Raw genomic sequence first — 24,456 nt, forward strand, 5'->3', positions numbered from 1 at the left:
GTTTTGCAACTTTGCCAAATGTGAACGTTGGACTGAAACTATCAGTGCTGTCCATCTGTCTTAAGAATGTCTTTGGCTGATTAGTGGTCTTTTTTTTTTTTTTTAATGAAATATGTTGAGTGGAAACAAAAGTTATGTGATTCTGAAGAATTTAAATTTATATGTATTCTACAAGTCTTTGATGACCGTTAGCTGAATGTGACTCATCTTAGATCTGAAATGGCTGAGCACAACTTTTTCTGTCATCATTCTGCTAATAGTGAGAAGGGATTGTCATGTGTGGAAATGAAAGTATAATTAATGACTGATGCATTTTGCCTATACAGAGAACGCTGAATTAATATTTCATAGACAAATTTTCTTTTTCAATATTCTAACTTTTGACCACTTGTTAACTGTAACTATAGCACATTCTTATTTAATATTTGGAATGTTAGTTTTATGTAAGTGTTTTGTGTTGATCATATATTTATCCTTGTAAGTGGGTCACAAATCCAAGATAAGCAGAGTATGACATGTCTGGAAGGGCATGCTGGCCACAGTAGCTGTTTTTTTCCTTTTACCAAGTGCCAGTCAGCACAGGAACCTTAATCAGAATTCTTCTTCAACTATTCTCTGTATATATTAATGGATGTGATTTTCTGTATTAATGGGTGTGATTTCTTGAAATGTGTGCATGTTTTTAATGTATTTAAGCAGAACTTAATAAAAGGTATTTATCCCGCAAATTTAGAAGTAAACTATCTCAAAGAAGTTAGAGTGATATTCCAACCCAGTCTCCACCACAACAAAATAATGAATGCATGAACTTTTAATAAGCTGAATTACCTTTATAAAAGAGAAGTATTAGAAGAATGTCTTCTGACTTTATTGAAGTGAAAGGAAACATTACAGTGTGTCACAAATGCTACTCTGCTACTCAAGTACTTCACCTGCTACAATGGGTAATTCTGAAATCTGTATGTTTGTTTGATGTTACTATAATATTACCAATATTGTATTTTCTTTCTCTTTCTTTCTTTCTTTCTTTCCTTTCCTTCCTTCCTTCCTTCCTTCCTTCCTTCCTTCCTTCCTTCCTTCCTTCCTTCCTTCCTTCCTTCCTTCCTTCCTTCCTTCCTTCCTTCCTTCCTTCCTTCCTTCCTTCCTTCCTTCCTTCTCTCCTTCTCTCTTTCTTTCTCTTTCTTTTTTTGTGTGTAATAGAAAAAACAGAGTTACATTATGTTTCTATTAATAAACCTAGTGAATCAAAGAAGTTTAGTATGTCTCTCTCACTGTGGCTGCTGAATTCAGAGATCATATGCAGTTTTAAGTAACTAGGTGTGCATGTATATCAACAATTTAGTGGATGCCAGGCCTCTAACAACAGCTGCTTTGCTGCACAGATCCATTCCTATTGCAGCAGGCTACATGCTAATGTAGATGCCAATGGGTGCTGTGGGCTACCTTATGTTAGCAACCTTTATCAAAGACTGGGCAGGATGGATGAGAGATGAGAACAGGTAATGCCAAGCAATGGCAAGTAATTAAACATGAATTGAGGCTTTGATTTTTGCAGTATTTCTTCATTTTTGTCTTCCTTTTTAAACTTTTTTTTTTTCCCTAGGAAGTGCATGAGTTCATTTTGTTTTTGTTTTTTAACAGAGGAACATCATGCTTGACTGCCTTTTACTGTATTTAGAACTGTTTAATGACTATTCTCTTAGGTATTAGGGAAGGGGTGGAGGAGAAAAAGTTAGTTGATATGGACTACTGCTTTAAGGTTTTTTTCTTAAGACAAAATGTACTAGAAAAAAAAAAAGTGGTAAAAATAGAAAAAGCCATTCTTGTCTCAGGTGCTGGAAAAATGTAGGCAGAACACATGGACTCATCAGCTGCTCCGTGATGTGGCAAACCTGTATCAGGATTGGGCTGCTGGGAATTTTATTGAGTTACCTTATTTCTCACAAGTTCACAAAAAATGTTGTCTTGTCTAAAAGATGGCCTTGCATGTCCAAGTGACATTCTCAGAGGAGAAAAATAGGGAATAGTAGAAAAAAGACATTTCCCAAGACTTGCTCAAGATTTCGGCAGAGATGATGGGTGTGGTCATAAAATCTTTAATAGCCTTTCTGCTGGTCTTACTGGGACAACTTTCCAAAAGTAGGAAAGTTCACTTCACTCTCCTAATGAGCCTGTGACTCCAGAGGAGGAAGAGAATAGCAGTGAAGATTGTTCACCTTATGAGTCCACGTGTTTCCACTGTTCTGCTTCCCAACAGTCTTCTCCCACATTACTTCTTACCCCCCAAAACACATAAATTAATCTAAATTAAACTACAATTTATTTATTATTCTTTTAAACCTTTATTGACATTCCTTTGTTCATCTGTGACAATTTGTATTTCTTCCATCAAAGGTATTATTATTATTATTATTATTATTATTATTATTTTTTTCAGGCTAGATCTGCCTTCCTGATCTTCTTTTTCGATAAATCTATTAATATTGCAATGTTGGGAAGCATTGTGAATCTTCAAACAGCTTTTGAGAATGCAATCTGAATAACACATACCGCTATAATATGTAACACAGTGATGCTTATATTGTCTAGATGTATCATTAAATTCTTGTGTCCATTCCTCTGAAATTGTGTTTTTAAGTTCAAGGATGTAGATACCTCATTTGGGACATCCATACCACCAAATTATACACCTACCACAGAAATCTAGACTGGCCTTCTGGTCAGGTAAGATATACTTTGAATCTAGAAGAGTTCTGTATTGTCTTTGATTCTATAAGAAGCCTAAGAAAATGATCTTCCCAAATCACATGTTCATAATGAGGCACCTAAAACTTTAAAGCTAGTTGAAACTAATGTCTCTCCAAGCTCTGATCTGTGAACAGCTCTTGTGCCTGCCTCTCTCCTCAGTATTGACATGACTTGAACATGAATACTTCAAGGAGCTCATGAGCTTCTTTTTTTTTTTTTTTTTTTTCCATTTCCTCTTTTTCCCATTTTTTTCTGCTTCCCTGTCTCCTGTCCCTATGTTTTTTCCTATTACTTTATTTGACACTATATTATAGAAAAGAATAGGTTCTGGAAACAAAGTTCTGGACAATAAAGCCTCCTTCTTTTTAAAGATGTGCATCAAGTAAAAACAGCAAAAAAGGTCAAAAAAAAAGCTCTTAGTGCAAATGTATATATTTTATCATCAGTAGAAAAGCTTGATTCTGGTCCATGACTTCAAGACTACACCAATCAGTAATTTCTATATGAGTAGAACATCTGTTTCTTTTTTAAAATATAGGACAATCTGAACCCCAGTTTGTAAGCCACTTCCTCTAGTTTCCAAAAAAAACAGCAACCATTTATCAGCTGGGAATCCAAGTCACCCTGCACGGGTGAATAGTGTGGAGAGAGAATTGAATGCATATGGGTGGTGCTACTATGATCGGGGTTAGAAACTTTGACTTAGAGCCATCTCCCTGGATGAAAGCATAGTAGTGGGGGTATTTCACGAGTGAGGAAAGGGATTGTGGAAGGAAATGCTCCAATGGTACCTGTGTTGCAGTGCAACCTTGCTGCTCTGTGGTACCCAGCTAGCATTTGAACTGTGTAAACGGCATGGGTGGTTGCCCACATCTATCGGGGTGGGAGAATTGCTTGCATGACTGAAATCTGGAGCTGTCTTGTGGGCTGCTGATTCTGTTTGGAGACTCTGGCTGGGGGTAGAGAATAAGCTATGGGTATATGATTCATTCCTGATAATGCGTGGGTGAAGCTCAGGCAGGCAAAAAAACTGTGATTCAATGAACCTCCTGAAAAAAGAAAAGATAGGAAGCGAGCAACCAGCAAGGGTGTTTGGGGAATGAGTTAGTGTGTACCATTTTAAAAACTACCTACCTACAGTGTCCATATGCAACAGTGTTTTTGGAGGCAGTTATTGTTCTTTGTAACCAAAACACCCAAATGTTGTAATAAAGACACATAAAGGCATGTTCCTTGGTGCATTAGGACATTTCTTTCTGTGATTTCCTTTATTCACTAGATAACAGATTGAACCAAACATCATAAGAAAAATTACAAATACTAAGAAAAAGAATTCCCTTATGAAAAAAAGATATTGAACTATTTTATAATTTTTTATCTGAATATTTTATCTTGTACAGCCAATTCACCATTTGGAAGCCTGTGGGACTAGGGGAAGAAAAGAGCAAAGAGAGAAATTATATAGTGTGCTGCCAGCTTCGTGGATTCTGGGTGGGATAACTAAGGTAGAGTAACAAAACCCAGAGCTGATGGTCTTTTCAGTATTTCATCAAGCCATTTCCTTCATCACATGATAGGGAACATCTTCCAAGAGAAAAAGAAAAAAAAAAAAAAGAGAGGGAAAGAATAAAAATTATAATTCAAGCACTTGCATTTGTTTTCCTGTGCTACCTCTTATCTGTAGCTTTTCTTTTAAAGCCCTGACTTTTTCTCAATTTCACGAGCAGAGGATACAGACTATGCAGAGTTTTATGGCTATTTCAGGGGTTTGGCATGGTCTGAAGAGCCTTGCTTATGAATTTAAATGCTACATAAACTGTCAGAGGGCATGCTCTCTAGGGCAGAGATTATTAGCCCTTCAATTGTGCTGTGCCGAGCCTGTTCTAGATATTACTCCTGGACAGACAAGGGCTCTGCTTTCCAGTGGCAAGGCACCCGTGACAGCATGCTGACACTGTAGCACCGCTGTGTGATTACCCTCACGGCTCTGGCAGAGTCCAAGGAGCACTGATAAGAGTTGAGCCTGGGCTTTATTTCCTGGACTCAGGAGTATGATGTACATCAAAAGATATTTGCCTGTCATTTTCACTGGCCCTCACCTAATGGTACTGTATGTATTCTGTTTCAGTAATAAGAATCAATTTTTTTACATTTCATTAATAAGAATTCATTTGTTTCTAGCCAATGTTTTGCTTCAAGTTGGCCAATATGTTGAGGTGAATAATTTAGGAGGTAGTTATATAGAACTCCTATGAAAGAATCAAGATTAACTATAGCATGGCCATGCAAAATATCACTTTATATTTAGACAAATTTAGTAAGCGTTTCTTAAAGAACTAGACATATACATATTAATTATTCTTTCAGCAGTTCTAGACAAATGTGTCCTGAGCTTTACCCTGAGTAATCTGAAAACTGTCATAACAGCAAGCCCTCATCATGAAGGGAAACTGAGAGGTCAGATGAAACATTAAAATGTTACCTTATAGTCAGTAAACAACTATTCGTGGGTATAGTTGATGAATTGAGGAAAAAAATCCCACGAATACTTCAATATGTAAAGAAAGTGCCCTATTAATGAAGGCAAGCAGATGAAGCAGGTGGTGTATTTTAATATATCAAATTATATGATCTGATATCTCACATTTATGGCAACAGGTTACTCTCAGCTAACACAATTGACAGTGAAGCTACTGTTTTTATGGCTAGCTTTAAAAGTTTATTCCTTTTTGTAGAATTCTTCTTTTTAAATCTCTTTTTAATTGATATAATACATTATATCTTAACTGAAAAATCTGTAGGGGGAATTCATACAAAGTGCTATAGAAATGACAGGTGTGCCACTTACACAGTGGAAATAGGGCATAGGGGAAAGTTCATAGGTGCTCCAAGTTGAGAAAATCTTGAGTTAAGAGCTTAGTGTTTGTATTCATGAAATAAAGTTTTGTATTCATGAAATGATTCCTAATTAAAATGTTTTGTGTTCATCTGAAAATACATTTAAGCTGTAACTATAAGGACAACATCAAAATCTACTATGTCAGCGTTTTGCCTGTTTAAAAAGACTTTCATTGAGGTTTTTGAAAGTATTAGTCCATACCGAGAATTCATCTTCATACGAACACTTTGGAAGAAAACATTTTAAAAATGTTGAAAAACATACTGTTATTGGCGCTGGAGCATTGGTTTTAACATCTGTACTGCAAATTTAACCTTGCTGACCCATTTTGCAGAGACTTTATGAGCTTAGCATGGTGTCCTTCATGGCTTTTTTTTTTTGTCTGAGCTCAATAATTCTTTCTATTTTAATCACAACATTTATGGTGGCAGACTCCACACTTGGGCTTGAGATGTGGAGCTGTTCTGTTGAGGCATCCTGTTCTCACATTTGAACTAGAGCCTCAGTGCAATCATTGCTAAAAACACATTAGGAACCTTATATGGGTATTCTCTATTCAGGGCATGAAAGTGTTTCAAATACTTTTTTTTCACAGCAAACAGAAATGCAGTCTGTGACAAAGGTTCAAAGAGAAAAATGAGAGGAGCTTCCTGACCTGAAGGCTACTTGGTCAAAGTCCTGAGTACTTAGACAAGGGTGCTATCCCAGGAGTAGCCTGGGAAGCTTGTCATTCATATGGGATCACAGTATGGGAGTCATCTACTGGGACAAAGTTCCTGATTGGACAGGTAGGCTAGTTGTGGGCAGTCACCATTCTTGATGAACATGAAGTCAGTGAAGAACCTGCAGTGCTAAAAAGGGATTGGATGTCATTCCAATAGGGCTGGTAGCTATAGGTTGTGTTGAATTCTGGTAGAGTCCTCCATCAGTGCAGTAAGAGTAATTACTAAGCAGCGTTCAGTGGTGAATGTTTGAAGAGACGTGTAAACAATGGAGGGAAACAGTAGAAATTCTCAACTGAAAGTAGCTGTTTGAAGGACAGCTGGAGGATGAAATGTCTACGTTTCCACTGACAACATCTTTGCCAGCTGCATTCCAGCCTTTGAATGTGCCTCAATTCATCCACATAGCTATTAATGTTCTTGAGAGTTTTGTATCTGAGCACTGCACAGTTATGATTTTTTTTTTTGATGGATTAGGTTCAAATAGTAAGACTCCAAATTTATAAAATTATGGGGGACAGAAAAGCTGTGTGTGAGGGGAAGATTTTACCTCATTTTTTTTTTTTTTTACATTTCTGTGAGATCTATCTTGTTCCTGTACACTCTGTTGCTCTCCTTTCTTTTCATTATCTTAGAGGTCTTTTCCAACCTAAATGACTCTGTAATTCCATAATTCTATGATTCTATGATTAGGTTGCCATTTACTGATCCTCACAGAGGTCTCCTAAATCTGGACTCCATCTCGCTGGCTTCGGTGAGGTCTGGAACTATTTGCATATTTGCAGGGCTAGGATCCAAACTCAGCTTTCCTAGTCACTGCACTCCCTCGGGCTCCACCATGCAACTTCTTACTTTGAGAAGCTAAATCTATCAGTTTCTTCCTCCTGTCAGTACTGGTTTTTGTAAGGAACAAATGCTGACAGCATGCTCAGGTATAAGTATTGTGGCTTTAGCAAATCTCCGGCTTCAGGAATGAGCATAGCTGCTTTCAGTTGTTACACAAAGAGTAGAACTGGTTCTGCTTATAATATCCTGTCTTTGTTAGCCCGTTTTAGTACTTCCCAGAAATACACAATTCTGCTGTAGTTTATAGAAATAAGTCTACTCATGTTTTTATGTTTTCTCTATGGAACCTCATCTCCATTTTTAGAGGGAGGGAGGGTCTTGCAGAGAAATCCAATCCCTAAGCAAAAAACCAACTGCTATTGCTGACATATCTTTATTGCTATATAAGGCAACTAGAGTACAGTGCTTGAGGAAGTGCAGTAAAGGCATCTACTTCATCATTTGGAAAGCACAGAAACTAATGACTCACTTCTCTCAAATAGAGGCTTTCCCCAAAGGAAACTATTAGGACAACTAGCTAGGGTTTGTCATTGTACACCTCATCGAAACTAAAAATCTTTATCTTGCTTTTGAAAATGTCAGGAGAAAGAGGAGAAAATGATCTTGGTTGAAAGTGAAGTTTTGTTCTTGACCTTTTTTTGTTTGTTTCTCTTGTTTTGCCCATAGTGATATTCACATTTCATAGGAAGTCATTTCCTCTCTGGAAAAGGGTACTAGAAAACATCTGTCTTCAAATCTGTCAATAAAGCCAACAGAGAGGTTCAGTAAAAGACAAGTCTGAGAATGAGGGCAAATTTTTGAACTTGTTAATTGAGGGAATCATAACCTCTTGCCAATGAAGAATCAGAGGTGAAGGTAAGTTTGAGAAACTCCAAACCTCCTGAGAAAAATTACTGTAACGACATCTTCAGGCATCACATTTGCATAGTCATTGCTAAATTATTAACTATAAAAGAGCCACTTTAATAAGTATCTTGTATTATTTCTAAAAGAATTGTTTGATAACATCACATGGAAAGTGTAGAAGTCATATCAGAGAGGATAGGAGTTAACTGGAAAAAATCAAATAAGAAAATGAATAAGAGGGATATAAGGACAGGTTGGGATGCTTCGAATGGTTTCTGAACTGCACAAAAACATGCAAGTAGAGAAGTCAGTTTAGATTAAAAGAAATGTATTCTTTATTTATTGCAATAGTTGTTGCAAATTAGAGGGAATCTAGAATAGAAAGTTCAGAAAGGCACCGAGATTTGCTGTTTTCGTTTTTCAGCATATAATCTTTGTAATTCTCATAAAAGCCTTGCCCTTCATTATATTAATTAATTTGTAATTTACTTTTAGGTAAGAAAAAGAGGGTTCTAAAAATCAAGACACTCTGGTTCTTGATCTGTTTCTGGAGAGCAGCAGCACAGATCATTACCTCTTCTTGCTAGCCAGCTGACTTGTTTTATTTTTTTGCATCTTACAGTTAAAATGCACAGGTTTCAACTTCTTTCTCTTGTTTTCATCACAATTTAATTTTTGCTTTCCAGTACTTGATTTGTGATTGAGAATTACTTCAGATTTAACCATATTTGTGTTGCTTATCCCTTTCTAACATTAAGGCAGAAAGAAAGGAATAAATTGATTAGCAATTCTATGTCTTAAAATGGAAAAAGGGACATTTAAAAAAAGTCATTAACATTTCCTTTTACATCTTCTAGGGCTATTAAATTTTTCCACATTGGATGTTAGAATGAATATACAGTGGAGTACATGTGTATTCTTGCAACTGAATGAGCACTGTATTTTCAGTATGTGGTTGGGTGCCTTTTAATTTAACTCTAAAATTCATTCTTTTTCTTGATGGAGATCTCTACGGCTTGAAGGAATTTGGGTTCTTCTGCATCTTTTTTCATCAGTTCAGAGATGAGGAGGAAAATATTAACTTTTTCAAAGAGATTCAAGAGTATATCATTAACCAGATGAGCATTGTGCCTTTTGGAGAGACAGCTCAAGGTTTTGTCATTTATTTCTCTTATGTATATCTGATGCTTACATCCAAGTCATTTTAAACCCTCTTCCAGCTTTTACAGCACTGAAGGATTCTTGTTTTTCTAGTTGAAATAACTTGGTCAAGTCATGATTTCCTTTTGGAAAAAAATAAATAAATTCTAAAAGTCTTTTAAGAGAAGATTTTCTTAGATCTTCAATTGTCTTTTAGCTGAAGTCTGAAAGAAAAAAATAATTAAAGGTGTTGGAAGGCTGATACTAAATTTAAAAAACAAGTATCTTTCTATGCGAGATAAAAGAACAAACCATGAAATCAATGTTTTCAGAAGAATGTGGTTTGGCTTACTTTACTGTGTTCTTTTTTCTTCTCAACAAAATGACTGGCAGTCGTACTTGATAGAATTAATTCCTTAATCTGTGATATTATTCATAAAGTTTAAGGATTACACACCAATCCAAAATGCAATGGAATCACTGAATTTAAGAATAATCTGTTCAATATCATGACTCCTGCTGAAAAGATTCCAAGGTATTTTTAGATGAGAAACTGTAGGTTTTTTTAAAGTAGGCATTACACCAGTGTGGTGTGATTATCTGATGTTAATATTTCTGAACTTTGCAGGGTTCTGAAAAAAACTCTTAGTACATCTTATCTAAGGCTGAACTAGAGCCATCTCCAGGCAAACAGGTAATATTTATGTGGCTTCTGGAGAAGCCCAAAGGAAAATTAACTCTAAGATCCAAAGCCCTGTTCTAAGTTTCTGGCCGTTACTTTGTAATAGTAGAAGAATGCTCTGTCCAGTCACCCCTCTATTCCAGCTCCTGAAATGTTCCTCATAAGTGATTGAAAGCCACTTGTGAAAGATAATCCTGTAACCTGTATAATTCATTACAAAATGTTGCCTGCCCAAGGCTGTATAAATTCATGTTTTTGGATAGTTCTTCCCCCTGTCAAAACCTTCCAAATATTCTTTTTATAGATGTTTTCTTACCTTTTTTCCTGTTGTCTGGTGGATCAACAGCACCACTGATGGTATTATCTAACGAAATCAATAAGTGTTTAAATCTTTCTATTAGGTTGTTTTCAAACCAGATGCAGAAAACACATGTTATTGAAGAATGTTAACTTTTGTCTTCTTAATAGTTTACAGTTTTCACAGCTCATCTAAAATTAAAATTCAGAAGCAAGAGATACTTTGTGACTGATTAATTTCTTGACTCTCTTGGATCATGATGCACAGATTACTCATCAATTTTACAGGGCAATGTATCATGCCACTTATAAATATCTCATTACCTTCTCTATGAAAACACCACGTGTATCAGAAATACAACAGTTGAATGCATGCAGGATTTATATTTCCCTAGGGAAAAGTAAAACTTAGACTCATTACAGCATCCCTAGGCCTGGATGGTTGTCATACCAAGTTTCACCTGGCTTGCTGAAAGCCTCTTGTAAGCTCAGGACAGCAGTAAAATATATCCTCATCAGGGTGCTAGGCAAGTGTTCAGCTCGTTCATGGACAAACCAATATTTTGTCACTTTTCAGGAGATTTTCTCCCTTTTCTCCTTAATTATACGAGTTAGAAGTTAATACGTGAGAAAAAAAGTCATGCTTTATTTGTAGAGCTCATTTCCACATGCACAAACCATGCAAATGACTTTAATATTTTTGTTATTTTCAACTTTTTCCCAATAATTTTAATTCCACAAGTTCAGAAAATGTGGTTTTAATCAAAACCAAAGAAATAGTGAGTTAGAGAATGTGAGATTTTGGCAAAGGATCCTGGAATTTTTAATTTTTTTTTTTTTGGGGGGGGGGTAGGGAGAAGCAAGGCTTTGGATTATACAACATCTAAGTAAATAGATAAGAAAAAAAAAATCATAAAGTTTGGTTCAAGGACCCTTATATCTTAAGCAACATAGAAATTGTTTTATCTTCATCAGTAAGAAGAAAGCTAATATATTAATCAGAACTTGAAATGGTAGCTTAGGTTGTGGTTTAAGAATTGATCTCAAAGAGCACTCCTTTATATTCTAGTTTTGCACATTATGAATACATATATATATTTAAAGGATGCTTTTAGTTTTGGATAAAATATTTTTCCAAGTCAAAATATAATATCTCTTGTATGTCTAGCTGTATGAACAGAGATGATGTGACAACTGGTGCATTTACCAGGGGAAACATACTTTTTTCCTCCCTGAAATAGCCACGCTGGAGTTTTTTCCTACTGCTTAGAAATCTGAGTGAGTTCCATTTTGTCTAACTCCAGGTATCTAAAAGTTACATTCCTGAATTTCCTCATTAGAAACATCAGTACTGTGGGAGCCCAAGGGTTCATCTAATCTGGTATTCTGTTTCCATCAATGGCTATAGCCATCTGCTTGGGGAGAACACAAACAGGGACAACCAAATACAATACTTCCCTTGAATACTTTCCTAGCTTCCAAATGTTTTCCACTCAGCTGATTTACAGAGCCTGAAGTTTCTGTGTGCTTACTAACCCCTGACAGATGCTTCTTCCAAGTACTTGTCCATTCCTTCCTTGAGCTCTTGTAAACTTCTATCATTCACAACTTTTCTTATCCACAAGTTCCTTTTGTCTGCTTTGAATTGCACAAAGAACCACCTTTGTTGTTCCTTTGAGAATGAACTTCTAGATTCATTTGATGCCTCTAGTTTTTGTATTGGAAGAGACAGCAAATACTCACTGTCTATACCTTTTGCCATGGCATTCATGATTCCTTCTATGGAAGCTGTTCTTTCCTTTGACTACCTTCACTATTTCTCCTGGAATCTTTTCCAGTTCTGTGATATGTCCTTTTTGATATGACAGAATAAGAACTGTGCAGTGTTCAAGATGTGGGTGACCCCCAGACTTGCAAACTTTGAATTTGCTCTTTGTGTAGTTTTCTATTCTTTTCCCGTCAATTCCTAATACTTGATTTATTTTCTGATTACTACTGAGATAGTAGTTCTATGAAAGTAACTGTAACAATGGTTTTAAAAATATATGCTATGACAGTGCTCAAAAGCACAGGTCCCTCAATAATTCTGTAAGGGTTAAACTGTCTGTAAGTTTTTAACTATCTTAGTTGCTCTTTTTTAAACGAGTTTCTTCATACTTGTGCATTTCTATCTCTTGAAATAGAGGAAAACTGCAGTGTATCTTTCTGGTGTTTGTTGTGCCTGTAGAGATATTGACTCAGCTTATGTCTGCAGCTACAAAGTTTATTTAGATTCCCATGTGCTGTTTTGAGCAAAGCCATGTGTGATAGTCAGGGTAAAGCTAAAGGGGTGTTCCCACTTTGTGGACTGCCTTCACAGCTGCTTCAAGGAGTACTCATCGATGGCCTTGTAAACATATGATCTCTGTGTTATGTTCCAGTATGACATTTTCCAATCTTCTTAAAAGTATTTGAAGGCTCCTACTGTTCTTGTGTTTCCTGTCCTTCCTGCCTGTAATCTCTCATGGCATAGCAACCAGTGCTGTTATTCTATCTGGGTGATTAGTAATGTCTTACGCTCTTCCTTTTCAGGCCTTGAATTTTAGTCCCTAAGGACAGTGAGGTGCTTGATCAGGTAGTCTGTCAGTTTTGATTCTTATCAAACTGGGCTTCTCTACTGTGGTGACTGCTGAGAGTGTATGAGTGTAGACATGAGGTCATGAGGCAGAAAGGGAGCAGCAACAGAGTTCGGGGTTCATGCTCCCTGTATTCACCCTGACTTTCTCCATCATTGAAGGAAAGAGAAAGGGCCTGTCTAAAGAACTATTAATCCCACTTTCTTTGGAATAAGGTGAACCAGTTTATGTTTAGATGTATAATGTTATATTGGCTGCTTCTAAGTTATTTTTCCAATAGCAAAATACATGTTTGAGGTGATGAAGGATTAATGAAATCAATAAGTTTGAGGTGATGAAGGATTTAAGTCCCTGAAGTGCATAATCAGGGAAATATAAACTTGTAGTGTACACTGATTGGGTTACCCTTTTCCTTCCACTGAAACTGGTCCAATTTCTCTCTTTTAGGTGTTGAGGACAGAACTCTTTGGCTGTTAGGGCGTACAAGGGGAGGGGAGTAGAAATAGGATACAGTGGTTCTGGTGCTTGGTCCAAGGACCTATTTTTATATTAAATAGTTATTGGGTAAGAGAGAAATCCTTGGAATGGAGAGTGTCTGCCAATAAAGTAACCTTACTCCTCAACTCTCTCAGTTCTTCGTAAGCATAGAAGCACAGTTCCAGGCACCTGAAGGATTTTGAAAAACGGATTTTGAGGGCTTAAAGCTTTACTCTTTTCAGGGAAAATATCTCTCTCATTATATAAAGAAAGATTATATAGATTATGTATACTATATAGAAAGATTATACACAAGGATGGGGAAAAAAGTATAAAAGATGTATTTTTATAGCCGAAGCAGATTATTTACATGCAAAGCTCAGGAAAAAAAAAAAAAAAAAAAGTAACTCCCCTTAAGTAATTCAGAAGACATACATTATTAATTTAAGAGATATAGTCCACTTGTATTTTTTTCAGTAGAAATAACTTTTTTTTAATAACATGTAAAGTTTAATATTTCATAAAAATTAAGTGATGAATCTGAGATTATATCTATGAGACAGAAAACTTAGTGTGCAATTCCAGTTGTAAAGGTGTAGAAACTAAATAATCTCCAGTTTGAAGGTGAGGTAAGCTATCGCAGCCTGTGCCAGCTGGTCAACTACGTGCAAATATGTAGAAGATGGTTTCAGCAGCCACTTTGACTTGCCAAACTTAGTCTATTTTTTTATGCAGTAGAAGATAAAAATCCAAATTCTTGTTGAAAGCCCCAGTAATTAATGTCTTCATTTGTTTTGGTCAATTTAAAATTTTGTATGTTGTTTTGTTCTGGATATTTTTTATGATCATACTCAGAGGAAATATTTAATGGGTGATAATTCACAGATTTGAAGTCACTTTTCAGTGTATATGACCCAGTGGACTACATTTCGTAAAGTACGTCATATGGATTTTAATTACCTTTTTTTTTTTTTTAATAATGTAGAAACTTTTATAATATTTTTACTTAGCAAAAATATTAACTTTCCATTGATTTTTACATTCCTGTTTAACAACCCATTGAAGCTACATAAGCTCATAATTCTCTCTACAAACAGAAATATTCCTTAACTGCACTCTCATACACTTAATTGTTTGTATTCTTTTGTTCCATTTTTTATCATGTAGATTTTCTTACTGTAATGTCTGAGCAATTTTCTGAAGAGCAGAAAGTAATGTGACTTGCATCGATCATATTTGTTCTTGCATTCTTCCCCTATGGGAAAAATGAGAGAAGTGGAGATGCTTTGAGTTAATAAAAGGAGTCAAAGCTGAAAATAACTCTGGCACATAGATGTCCTTTGGTTATTCAGGAAATACACTTCAAACACTTAGCCCTGGAGAAAATGATGTCTCTAGTGCAGACGAGCTTCACCCTCACTGTAGAAAATTTCACTATGTCAGAGGAACAGTGCTGTTGGCAGCGTTGCTAATGCTGGCCTTTCAGTTAACCTTGGTTGAAAGAATGACGTACCTTGAAGATAATATCTCAGACCTTGGGCAAGGAGAAATACTATACAGAGGACCAGATCAGGAAGCAGAGAACAGATTTGCTACCCAAACAGTAAACAGTATTGTTTGAATGATGTGCTATGATATTTTGAGCCTTTTAGTGTTTTCTAATTGCTGAAGGCTACAGAACCAAATATGCTGCATTGACTTGCTCAGCTCTGCATACTTCATGAGAATATATGATCACTGCCCATGGGCATGAAATAGAGGACTTCGTGTCAGTGCACAAAAACAATCCAGCTGACAGGCTGATGTCACTAGTTTTAGGAGCCGCTAGCAAAAAGATTATTTCAGGCTGAGTTTTAAGTCTGTCCTGATAAAATACCAGCTTTAATGTCATGCTCTGGCTAAAAAGAAATATTAGCCAGCTAAGAAATGAAATCTAGCTTTTTCTACCTAGAGGGATTTTTTTTTCTTGGTGTGTGCATTTTACAGCAGTCCTAGACATTAAAACTAACAGAATAGTTAGTTTGACACTTTCCCACACCCCCCAAATGATCTAAATAAATAAATCCCACCCCTAGAACCAAGCAGTAACTATGCCATATTTTGCTCCTAAGCCATGTGCTTATTGTTTTTACCTCCATGGGAGCTGCCTCTGTATAACCATGGCTGAAATTTGGCCCTTAACATTGAATGTATCGTCACTCTTTCTAATGTAGGTCAAGAGAAGAAAATAAATGATGACATTGTGCTGCTTGCTGTGGCATCCCCCAGGAGTTTGTGTGGTCCCTAGTGATTGCCTTGAATCATTAATCAAAGGGTAACTGCACTGCACAGCCTACAATATATTCTCAGCAGGCACATGCATTGATGATGCTGCACCAAGAAAAAAGACTTAATTGCAGTGACAGTACAGTTTTTTCACAGTTTAGACTGTTTATCAAAATTGTGCTTGTAGCATCTAAAAATACTGTAATTAATGCAGCTTTTGGCCTCTTCACACACTGTTTTCTTTTTAGTTTCTTCTGTTAAAGAAGACAGCTGTTTGCTAGGAAAACAAATTCATCTCTTTTCCTTTTCTCTCTCGCCTCCTGTTTTGTGTTTGAGTGTATCAGTAGGAGGCTCACAGTTTGTTGTAAATGTTCATTCACAGTTACTGCAGATCCCTACATTCATATTCACAAAGGCAGAATATTTCAAGATGTCCTTCACATCAAGTTACTCTTACTTCACATTAGATGTGTGGAATACAGAACGCAGACTTCAGGAGCTTTGCTTCCATAGGCAACACAATGATCCTGGAGGGAACAAAACACATTTTCCTTGGGGAGAGTGTGAAAATTTGGGTCACTTATTTCTTCATTCTTAAATTATCTCCTTTCATTTCTAATTTAAACATGGCTTGCAGGTATTAACATGTAGAGTATGTTCCAGAATAAAGAAAACAGACCTTTGATTAGATAAAACATCTGTAAGAGAAAGTGTGTTGGTGAAGCCACTAGACAGCTGGGCCTTGGCTCCTGGGCAGACCAGGGTGAGGATTTTCTTTTTCCTATTAAATATTCAGGGCTCCAAGACAAGGAACAGGCACAAAAGCATGGCATACAGTCTGTGCCACCAGCCCAGGCTGCTGTTTCTGTTCTGGGCAGTCTGCACATACGTGGGGACCTACAAGCACATGAGAAACCCAATGTGTTTAGCTGCCAGCAGGCTGGGAGTAAGGGAGCTGTGGCTGCTGTCTTTTGCAGCGAGAGACAGGAACAATGGAAATTTTTAATGGAAATACATTAAATTCTGTTAAAGAAGATATTGAAAAAGAATATTTGAGCACCAAGAAAAAGGAGAAAACATCTGTTTTTCTCTCACCTTTAGAGAAAAATAGTACTATCGACTCATATTTGTCATCCATCCACTACTGTTAACTACTCTAAAGTGCTTTGCTCTTTCAAATATTCACATCAGGTTTTAAAATGTTCAAGGTACTACATATTGCCTTGTAAATCTTGTGTTACAATGAGGAAGGCTGTGTATGTAGCAGAGCTCTGCAAGGCTGCAATTTCACTGAAATGACTGTTATTACTTCATAGACTGCAAGCGTAAAACTCAAGTGGTTGCAGTATATGAAATCCGAAGGTTAAATAATGGACTTTACCATAATGTTACGCTGGACTTTATACTTCTACCACTGATGTAGGACTTGCAGCTCTATTAAGACAGGATTATATTGAAAATCTTTGTCATCATCTGGCATAAAAGCCTGCACTGTGTACACACACAGCGTAAGGGCTCAAGATCGCAGAGGAGGTGGGAGTATCTCAAGTTCGTCAAATGCTTTCTGCTTTCTGAATGAAGATACTCAGAGCCAAGCTACCAGTACATTGCTAGTTTACAGTGCATGTGAGAATTGAGATTATTTATTAGTCCAGACAGCAACCCCAGAGACCATTCATTTAAATGATCTTATGACAGTTTGAATGGCCAAGCATGAAGACCCACAGCCATTCAAATGGAGACTGCTGAGCAGCACCAGAGCTGGAAGCAGCTTGCAACATACTGGTCCTGTGGTGATGCTTGTGTCCACCTAAACCTACAGGCACATTTTCACTTTTGTCAGTGAGGTGATCGTGGATTCAAAGGCTATGCACATTAAAAAACAAAAACAGAAACAACAAACAAACAACAAAAAACAGCCACACACACATACACACACAGAGATTATTAGTATTAATACTTGTTGTTTTGGGAAAGAATGGGTGCGGGAAAACCTGCAACCAGAATGCATTTGAATGGGTGTTTTAAGTCTGGAAGAGAACTGTGTGTGTGATGTAACCCCCATAATGAGGGTAAATGTTTCCCTTCTTTTCTTCAGACCTGTGGCCTCCTGGCATACAAAGATTTACAGAGCAAGTGGAGAGATATTCCAGGGTATTTCTTAAAGATATAACTTCTATTACGCTTTTCACAGTTAAAAATAGTTTTATTTTATTTAATTTTATATCACAAGATAAACAATTTTATCAGAAAAAGGAATCTACATTAAAAATTCATCATTTAAATCTGACAGAATTTTCAGTTTCTCCCTCCCTCTGTAGGTGAATGGATAATTCCTACAACTGCAAGAAAATTTATATGGATTAATTAATAACACATGCATAGCACTAAAATATGAAAATAAGTAAAATAAAAAGTAAACCCTACAAAGAGTTAAAAGAAAAGATTAATGAAAATCAAACTTGTTTTAAATAATTATGTTTTTAATGAAGGTGATCTTAAGGAGACATTTTCAATAGACATGTCTCAACAGGCATTCAATGCCCTTAAACCCATCTGTCTCCGTTAATATGCTGAAGTGGTATTTTGTACGGGATAGAACACCTTGAAGATTTCTATTAGGTAGTATTCAAGAAAATGTATTAGACATAGACTATTTAAGCTATCAGGTGCTATAACCTTCCACAATAATTAGATTTTATATTTTTGAAAAAAAAAAAAAAAAGCCAATTTCTCTTACAGTACAAAATCTGTTCTTGGAAGTCCTGCCTTGTAGAATAGAAAAAACTTAATGTACATAGATTGTGAGTCTTAAAACCACTGAAGAAGCAAGGTGTTCCTAGACCTGATGTGCCAGCTTGTGCTGGCATTTCTTTCTATTCATTAACAAGACAACATGAAGCTGTAGTGATTATGCAACTGCTGTTAAAATTGCATCAGGACTTTCTTTTAAAGGGGGTGAAAAACCATGCAGCAAACATTCTGTACCTGATACTAGATTGGCTGTTAAAATCAATGGTGGTCTTTGTATTGACAGATTTTTTTTTGTTTGTATAATGCTGTGGAGAATGATGGGTGCACCTTAGGAATTCTCCTTTGTGTCTGATATAGAAAACTATAGATGGAAAATTATCTTGTAATTGAGGATTATTTTCTGCCTTCAAAAACTACGGCAGTCTGAGCTGGTAGATGAATAGGGATAAACCCTTGCTTTGCATCTGGCTGTTGTTTTGATTTATGACTGTATGCTGAGGCTGAGGTTTTTGCAGCCTTTCAAAGAGGCTGTTATTATGGATGAGCATAAGAACATTTGAAAACCCTTTTACATGCTGATGCTAGGAAATTCTGGCTTCCCTCTCCCCATGTCATTCCCAGCTTCACTTATTTCTTAACAATAGGAATGCCATAATGTCATATCACTATGGTGCTATTTCAAATGTCTTCAGACAAAAAAAACACCACAACAGCAAAATACCAAATACCACCCTGATACTACCGTTGCTCCCTTAAAGAAACAAGTGTGAAAGACATTAGAAAACATCATAAATGCCAGGCTGGGATCAACCTAAGAGACTGCAGTTTACACGTTACTGGTTGCAGTTTGTTAAATGTAGGGTCATCTCCATACAGGCAGTCTAAAGTTCTTACTCCTATCCTTGCCTTTTTGCAATTCAGCAGTTTACAGAGCCTTTGAAAAAAATTATCGAGTTAATAAAAATACAGAAGCAAAACATCAATTTAAGTTTAACCTTCATTCTAATACTCTAATATTATCGCTAACCTGTTTCATTTAACCTGGGTTTTGTCCTGTGCTATTTTTAAAACGCTTAGTAACATCAAATACTAAAATACAGGTGCTATTAATAATTTTTAAACTCTACAGTTACACTAATAATACAATTCTGAAAATATTCCTGTCTAATTTTACCACTTAGATAGCATTTGGGTTGAGACTCCACAGGAGACATTTCTGAGGAAGCAGAAACCAAGGTAGTTTGCAAGCAGTTCCTGTCAAGCAGCCATTCAGATAACTGCAGCTTCAATTGCTTTATAAAAAGCCAAATTGTTGTTTTCAATAACTGACTGCTGCACAATACATCTTCTGATATCAATGTCTAGTGATAAAAAGTGATCTAAGGCTGCTGCCTCTTATACTGAAGAAAAGGTCTGGAAAATGGATCTTTTTCATGATGTATGCTTTGGAAAAAGGAGTTTTAAACAATTCACTATATAAAACCTTACTTTGTTCCTGCTCTTGAATACAAAAGAGAAATTTTGAGTGATATTTCAGGTGTTAGTAGATTTCAAATATTGTAAAGGTTTTTGTTCCTCATTTAAATTGTACCCTAAGCCCCTTTAGTAGTCACAGGAGTTATGAACGCTCCATCTCTTGTTCCTTATTAGCCTAACACGTAATATTGTGCATTTATACATGAACGACATATAAACTTTATTAGTTATCAAAAATGTACAGATTTTGAACAAAATCAAGTAGTATTTACTACAACATCTGTGGTATTTTATTACTACCTGATATTACACTTTCCTTCACTCATCGATTAATTTATCATACATTCACGTGATGTGTGCTTGGCAAACTGCAGGACCATTGTGAAACTTGAGTAATTCATGTGAAACTTAAGTAATTCATGTGACTTCATCTTTTCCTTAGAAATATAAAAGCAAAATTATACAAGCCCTCCTTTCTAGGGGAATAGCAAAAAAAGTGTCAAGGCCCATGACTGAAAATTGCTTTTTTCCTTGTAATTGTGTGGCCATGCATTTTGGCATTTTAACAAGAGCTGTTTGTGGTGTTACAGTGTTTACTGCCCTGAAATTCAAACTTCGCATCTTTCCATCAGTTTTTGACTCACTGGTAAATGATATAAAGTGGGTCATTGAGGTAGCACTCCATAATCCACCATAATAGTAGGTCACAATCTTTCCTCAGCCTCACATACAGTTTCTGTGGTTTTGGATCAGATCCTGATATTAATACAAATGTATTAATATTTCCACTCTCCAACTTATCTTGAGCACACTTGTGCTCAAGAGAGTGCAATCTCTCTTGCCACTTACCCTGTGTTTCAAGTGTTTCTGGAGCTTCACTGCTGTTTGCCATTGTGTAACCAAAGTTTCTATGGGCTTTCTATTTCTGTATTTCTCCCCTATAAGCAATTGTTAGAAGAATATGGCATGAAACCATTTCCTAACTGGAGACCATTGCCTAAAATGCCATTTTTTTCCCCGTGTTCCTGAATACAATACCACCACTCTGCTCTGCAAACTTGCCGTTATGCTGGGCACCCAGTGTGCCTTGAGACATTAGCAACAGTGCCAGACTCTGTTAACAGGATAGGGCCACGTGTTACATTTACAGATACACCAGCAGGGTTGGTACTATTAGCATCCTCTGGTTGATCATACATTAACTTAATAATGTGTCCCAGAGGGAGTGGCCATGGCCAGTGTTAAAATCCAATTGTTTCTCATCCAATGAAGATGAAGAAGGTGTTGCTTTCTTTTCTCCAGAGATCACCTGCATTGGTTTCACCACCTGACTTTTGGGATCCTCTCTTTCACTTCTAGCATACAGTTCTGCCAACCTATGCATAAAGGCAGTAGGTGTTTTCTTATTCTGCTCATTGTATATGCACCCAGACTCTCAGATTTTTTCTTCCAAACCCTATTATTATTGTCACCCTTCAAATGCCATCCTAATGACTCATCTAGCACTCTTGGAAAAATAAAATAAAAAGAAACAACCTCTGTGTCTTCCTGCAGGCAAGCCCTGTAACTAGAACCATGAGGGTCTGATTTGTCCTTGCTTTCCAGGGACCTGGCTTGCTTGCCCTCAGGGCCTGTATTAGCAAGCATAATAATTGCTTGTATTTATTTTACTATTGTATTTATTTGCCTTATCCTTTTTGGTTGGGTTTCTTAAGCTCTTCACCTTCCTGGAGAATCTTCCTCTCCCTCTCAGCCTGCCTTTCCCAATCCACTCAGTTTATGTTAGCAGGGTTCAAAGGTCCCATAATCACTTGCAATGGATGAGTGAATCCTCCAAGGCCATAGTTTTGAATAGCTTTTCATAACTACAGACCCCAGTTTAACAACTACAGCAACAGTTTAACTACAGACAGTAGCTGCTTTTTAACAACGTGTGACTCTGGACCCATTTGTGGTTTTTTTTTTTTTTTTTTCTTCCAAATGAAGCTCTGCAGACACGAATACAGCTGCCTTAACAGATCTCAACACTGGCTGCAACCATTCTAATTCCCTATGGCTGGTATTTCTGCGAGTTCATTACACATGACCCAATCAGTGGCTGCACAGGCTGTTTCAGCCATGTGTTTTGATTTGCACCAGTGAAACTAAGCTGTGGTTCTTAAACCACCAGTCCCCCACATAGGTATTGATCTTCAAAAACCTCAGTTATTTAGATAAAGCTCAAATCTGAGTAGTAGCCAGGTGTATTTCAGTGGTTAAGGTCTTGGTAGCTTTTTTCACTTGTGCTTTTCCCTCCCCTGCTATTTTTACCACTACAGGTTGCCTTTGTTTTTATGTCTGTCCCTCTTTATGCAAAGGGGCACATGCAATCTAGTGTCAGTGCTTAACTAAGGACAATTTACTTTCACAAGGAATATGCTCAGATGGACTGGGATCATCCCAGGGTCTCTGTGACAGTTCTCAGGAACCCATTTTGCTAGCTGTTTTCTGGTTTGTACTGCAGCTGCTCTACCTGTTTTACCAGGTGATCAGTTACCTTTTTGTAAGAGTCATGCTTGTCACCCTCCAGTCTCCCCTCTAGTATTTTACCCAATACCACTATAACAGCTGTCTTAGCCTGATCAAACTCACTGTTTGCTCTTTTTCCTTCAGAGTGCTTTACATCTGAAACTTCTTTCCTCAGTCTCTTCTCCCACGCTCACCATCCCCTCATAGCAGCAGCTGTTTTAGCCCCTCTGCAGCCAAGGTACATTCCCTGGCCTTGTACTCCCCACTGAGATCCCCATAGTATTTGCTGTTCTCCCCTAATGCCCTGCTCTTATCTTCATGTGCTCTCACGAGCTGCTGCCTGTTGCCCAGCATTCCTCCAGCCCAGGCTGCCATCCACATTAACTCCTCCTTTCCCATAAGCAATCCTCTCTTTCTAAGGCCCCCCAAAACTCATACAACTATACTCAATAGACTTTTAAAAGCCTCACATGTCCAGGGGTCAGGACCCTGTTGTTCTACCTATGCTCCTTCCATAGAAGACATTGTAGCCTCCTTCAATGGCTGCAATAGTCCCAAGTGGGTTTAAAGCCCCTTCCCCGTCCTGCCTTGGCATATATGGGTTATGACCTTTTTACCATCCTGGTATTCAAGTGTTCTTGTACCCAGTGTGTGACAATGATACAATTTCTATTTCTGCTCCACTCAGGCTCTCACATTCTTGCTCTCATAGCCTTGGCTGTTGAGTTGCCCACATTCTTCATCAATCTGTTACAGGAAAAACGACACCTTGTGCTGTTTGCAGGACCCACCTGCTGTGGGGTGGACTAAAGAGAACAGGGCTGACTTTGTTGCTACTTTTACGAAACAAAATTGAAAAAAACAAAACAAAAAAAAAAACACACACAACAACTGATAATTGCTAGTATTTCTGTTGTGCTAGACAATTCTTGGGAACATCTAAATGTGTATTAACATGCACCAAGTTGCAGGGAGGAGCCAACCAAAGGAGAATCAGTCCTCACCTGGATACTCACATGGTAGGTGGACTCTTCTGTCTGGTACTCATTGTGTACTGTTTTATATCCATTTTGTTCTTTACATAGTCCAGTATCATGGGAAAGTATGCTTTATCTAGCCTGAACTATCTCGTGTATTTTTTTTATTATTATACGTTTTTGTACAATTTACTTTGTATATACAACTACATCAACATATCAGTGAACTTTTGTTTTGTGAGGATCCTTTAGTTTTGCAAAATCTTTGCAACCTACTCATATTGCAAAGCATTTAGTTCCACTAATCTGCTAAGCTCTTGAGAGTCCATGGCAGCTGCTGTTTTCTGCAGTGGAAATAGTCATGGTCAGCAGTGACCAGGATTTTCTGTACTGGGTACTGTCCACTTCTGGCAAAAGTTCAGTGAAAATGAAGTGGTTTTTGGATACTCGTCCAGCTGTATCATGTGAATCACGATTACATTTCTCATTTGAAGCTTTAGGAGATGCACAAGTCTGTCAAAACACTAAAATTGTTAGGAAATTACATTCTGATGCTTTCTTTAGGAGGGAAAATGTTGGTAATGGAACCTGCAATGAGTAAAAAGGCTCAAAAAGAAGAAAACAAATGGAACCTGCAATGAGTAAAAAGGCTCAAAAAGTAAGAAGAAAACAGAAACAAACTTTGGTTCATTTTAAGTTTTGCAGTGTGAAGGTTATCTTTAGTGAATCTGGAGGGGGGTTGTCTATTGATTAGTTGTCCTATAGAAAGCCTGATGGAGCACCTGGTTGTGAGTGTTGACCATACAAACTTAATTTTTATTTTTATTTTTACCTTGTCTATGCTCAGTTTCCCCATTCAGTTTCATCAAGGTTGAGTAATCCTATGGACTTAATGAATTTCATAATTTCCCTTGTATAGAAGCCATGTCAGCTTTTTACTACTTGCCATTACTTGCCACACATCTTTGGCTTACTCTTAGCATATACCTTTTGCAGTGTACTGGTTTTCAGATGTTCATACTAGAACAGAAAATTTAAGGCAGTGTCTCCTGTTCTCTTGTCAGAAATGTCAGTTTCAACAAAGCATGTATGCTGGATTTACTGCAGTTGTCTTTTATTTACCCTTGCTTTGTTCAGCTAAATTGGTTTACTTCTGTCTCCCCCTTTTTTTTTCTTATCAATGACAAGCGTGTAATTCTGAAGT

General features: G+C 37.0%; 1 protein-coding gene across 6 annotated transcripts in view; it reads left to right on the forward strand.

The window, feature by feature from the left end:
- The window catches only part of FGF14 (fibroblast growth factor 14), a 415,553-nt gene that overhangs the window by 144,922 nt on the left and 246,175 nt on the right, over positions 1-24,456 (forward strand). For 3 of the 6 annotated variants that reach the window (XM_080575960.1, XM_080575959.1, XM_080575958.1), the window contains exon 1: positions 1,357-23,294. The exons of the other annotated variants lie outside the window; for them this stretch is intronic. Coding sequence is in view for 2 of the 3 variants with exons in the window: in XM_080575958.1 (XP_080432084.1) it covers positions 23,219-23,294 (76 nt within the window). In the remaining variant the exon portion in view is untranslated. Of the gene's footprint in view, positions 1-1,356; positions 23,295-24,456 lie in introns of those variants that run through there. 6 annotated transcript variants of the gene reach the window in all.

Source organism: Anser brachyrhynchus, assembly GCF_964034855.1.
Source record: "Anser brachyrhynchus genome assembly, chromosome: 1".
In the NCBI taxonomy this organism is placed as follows: Eukaryota; Metazoa; Chordata; class Aves; order Anseriformes; family Anatidae; genus Anser; species Anser brachyrhynchus.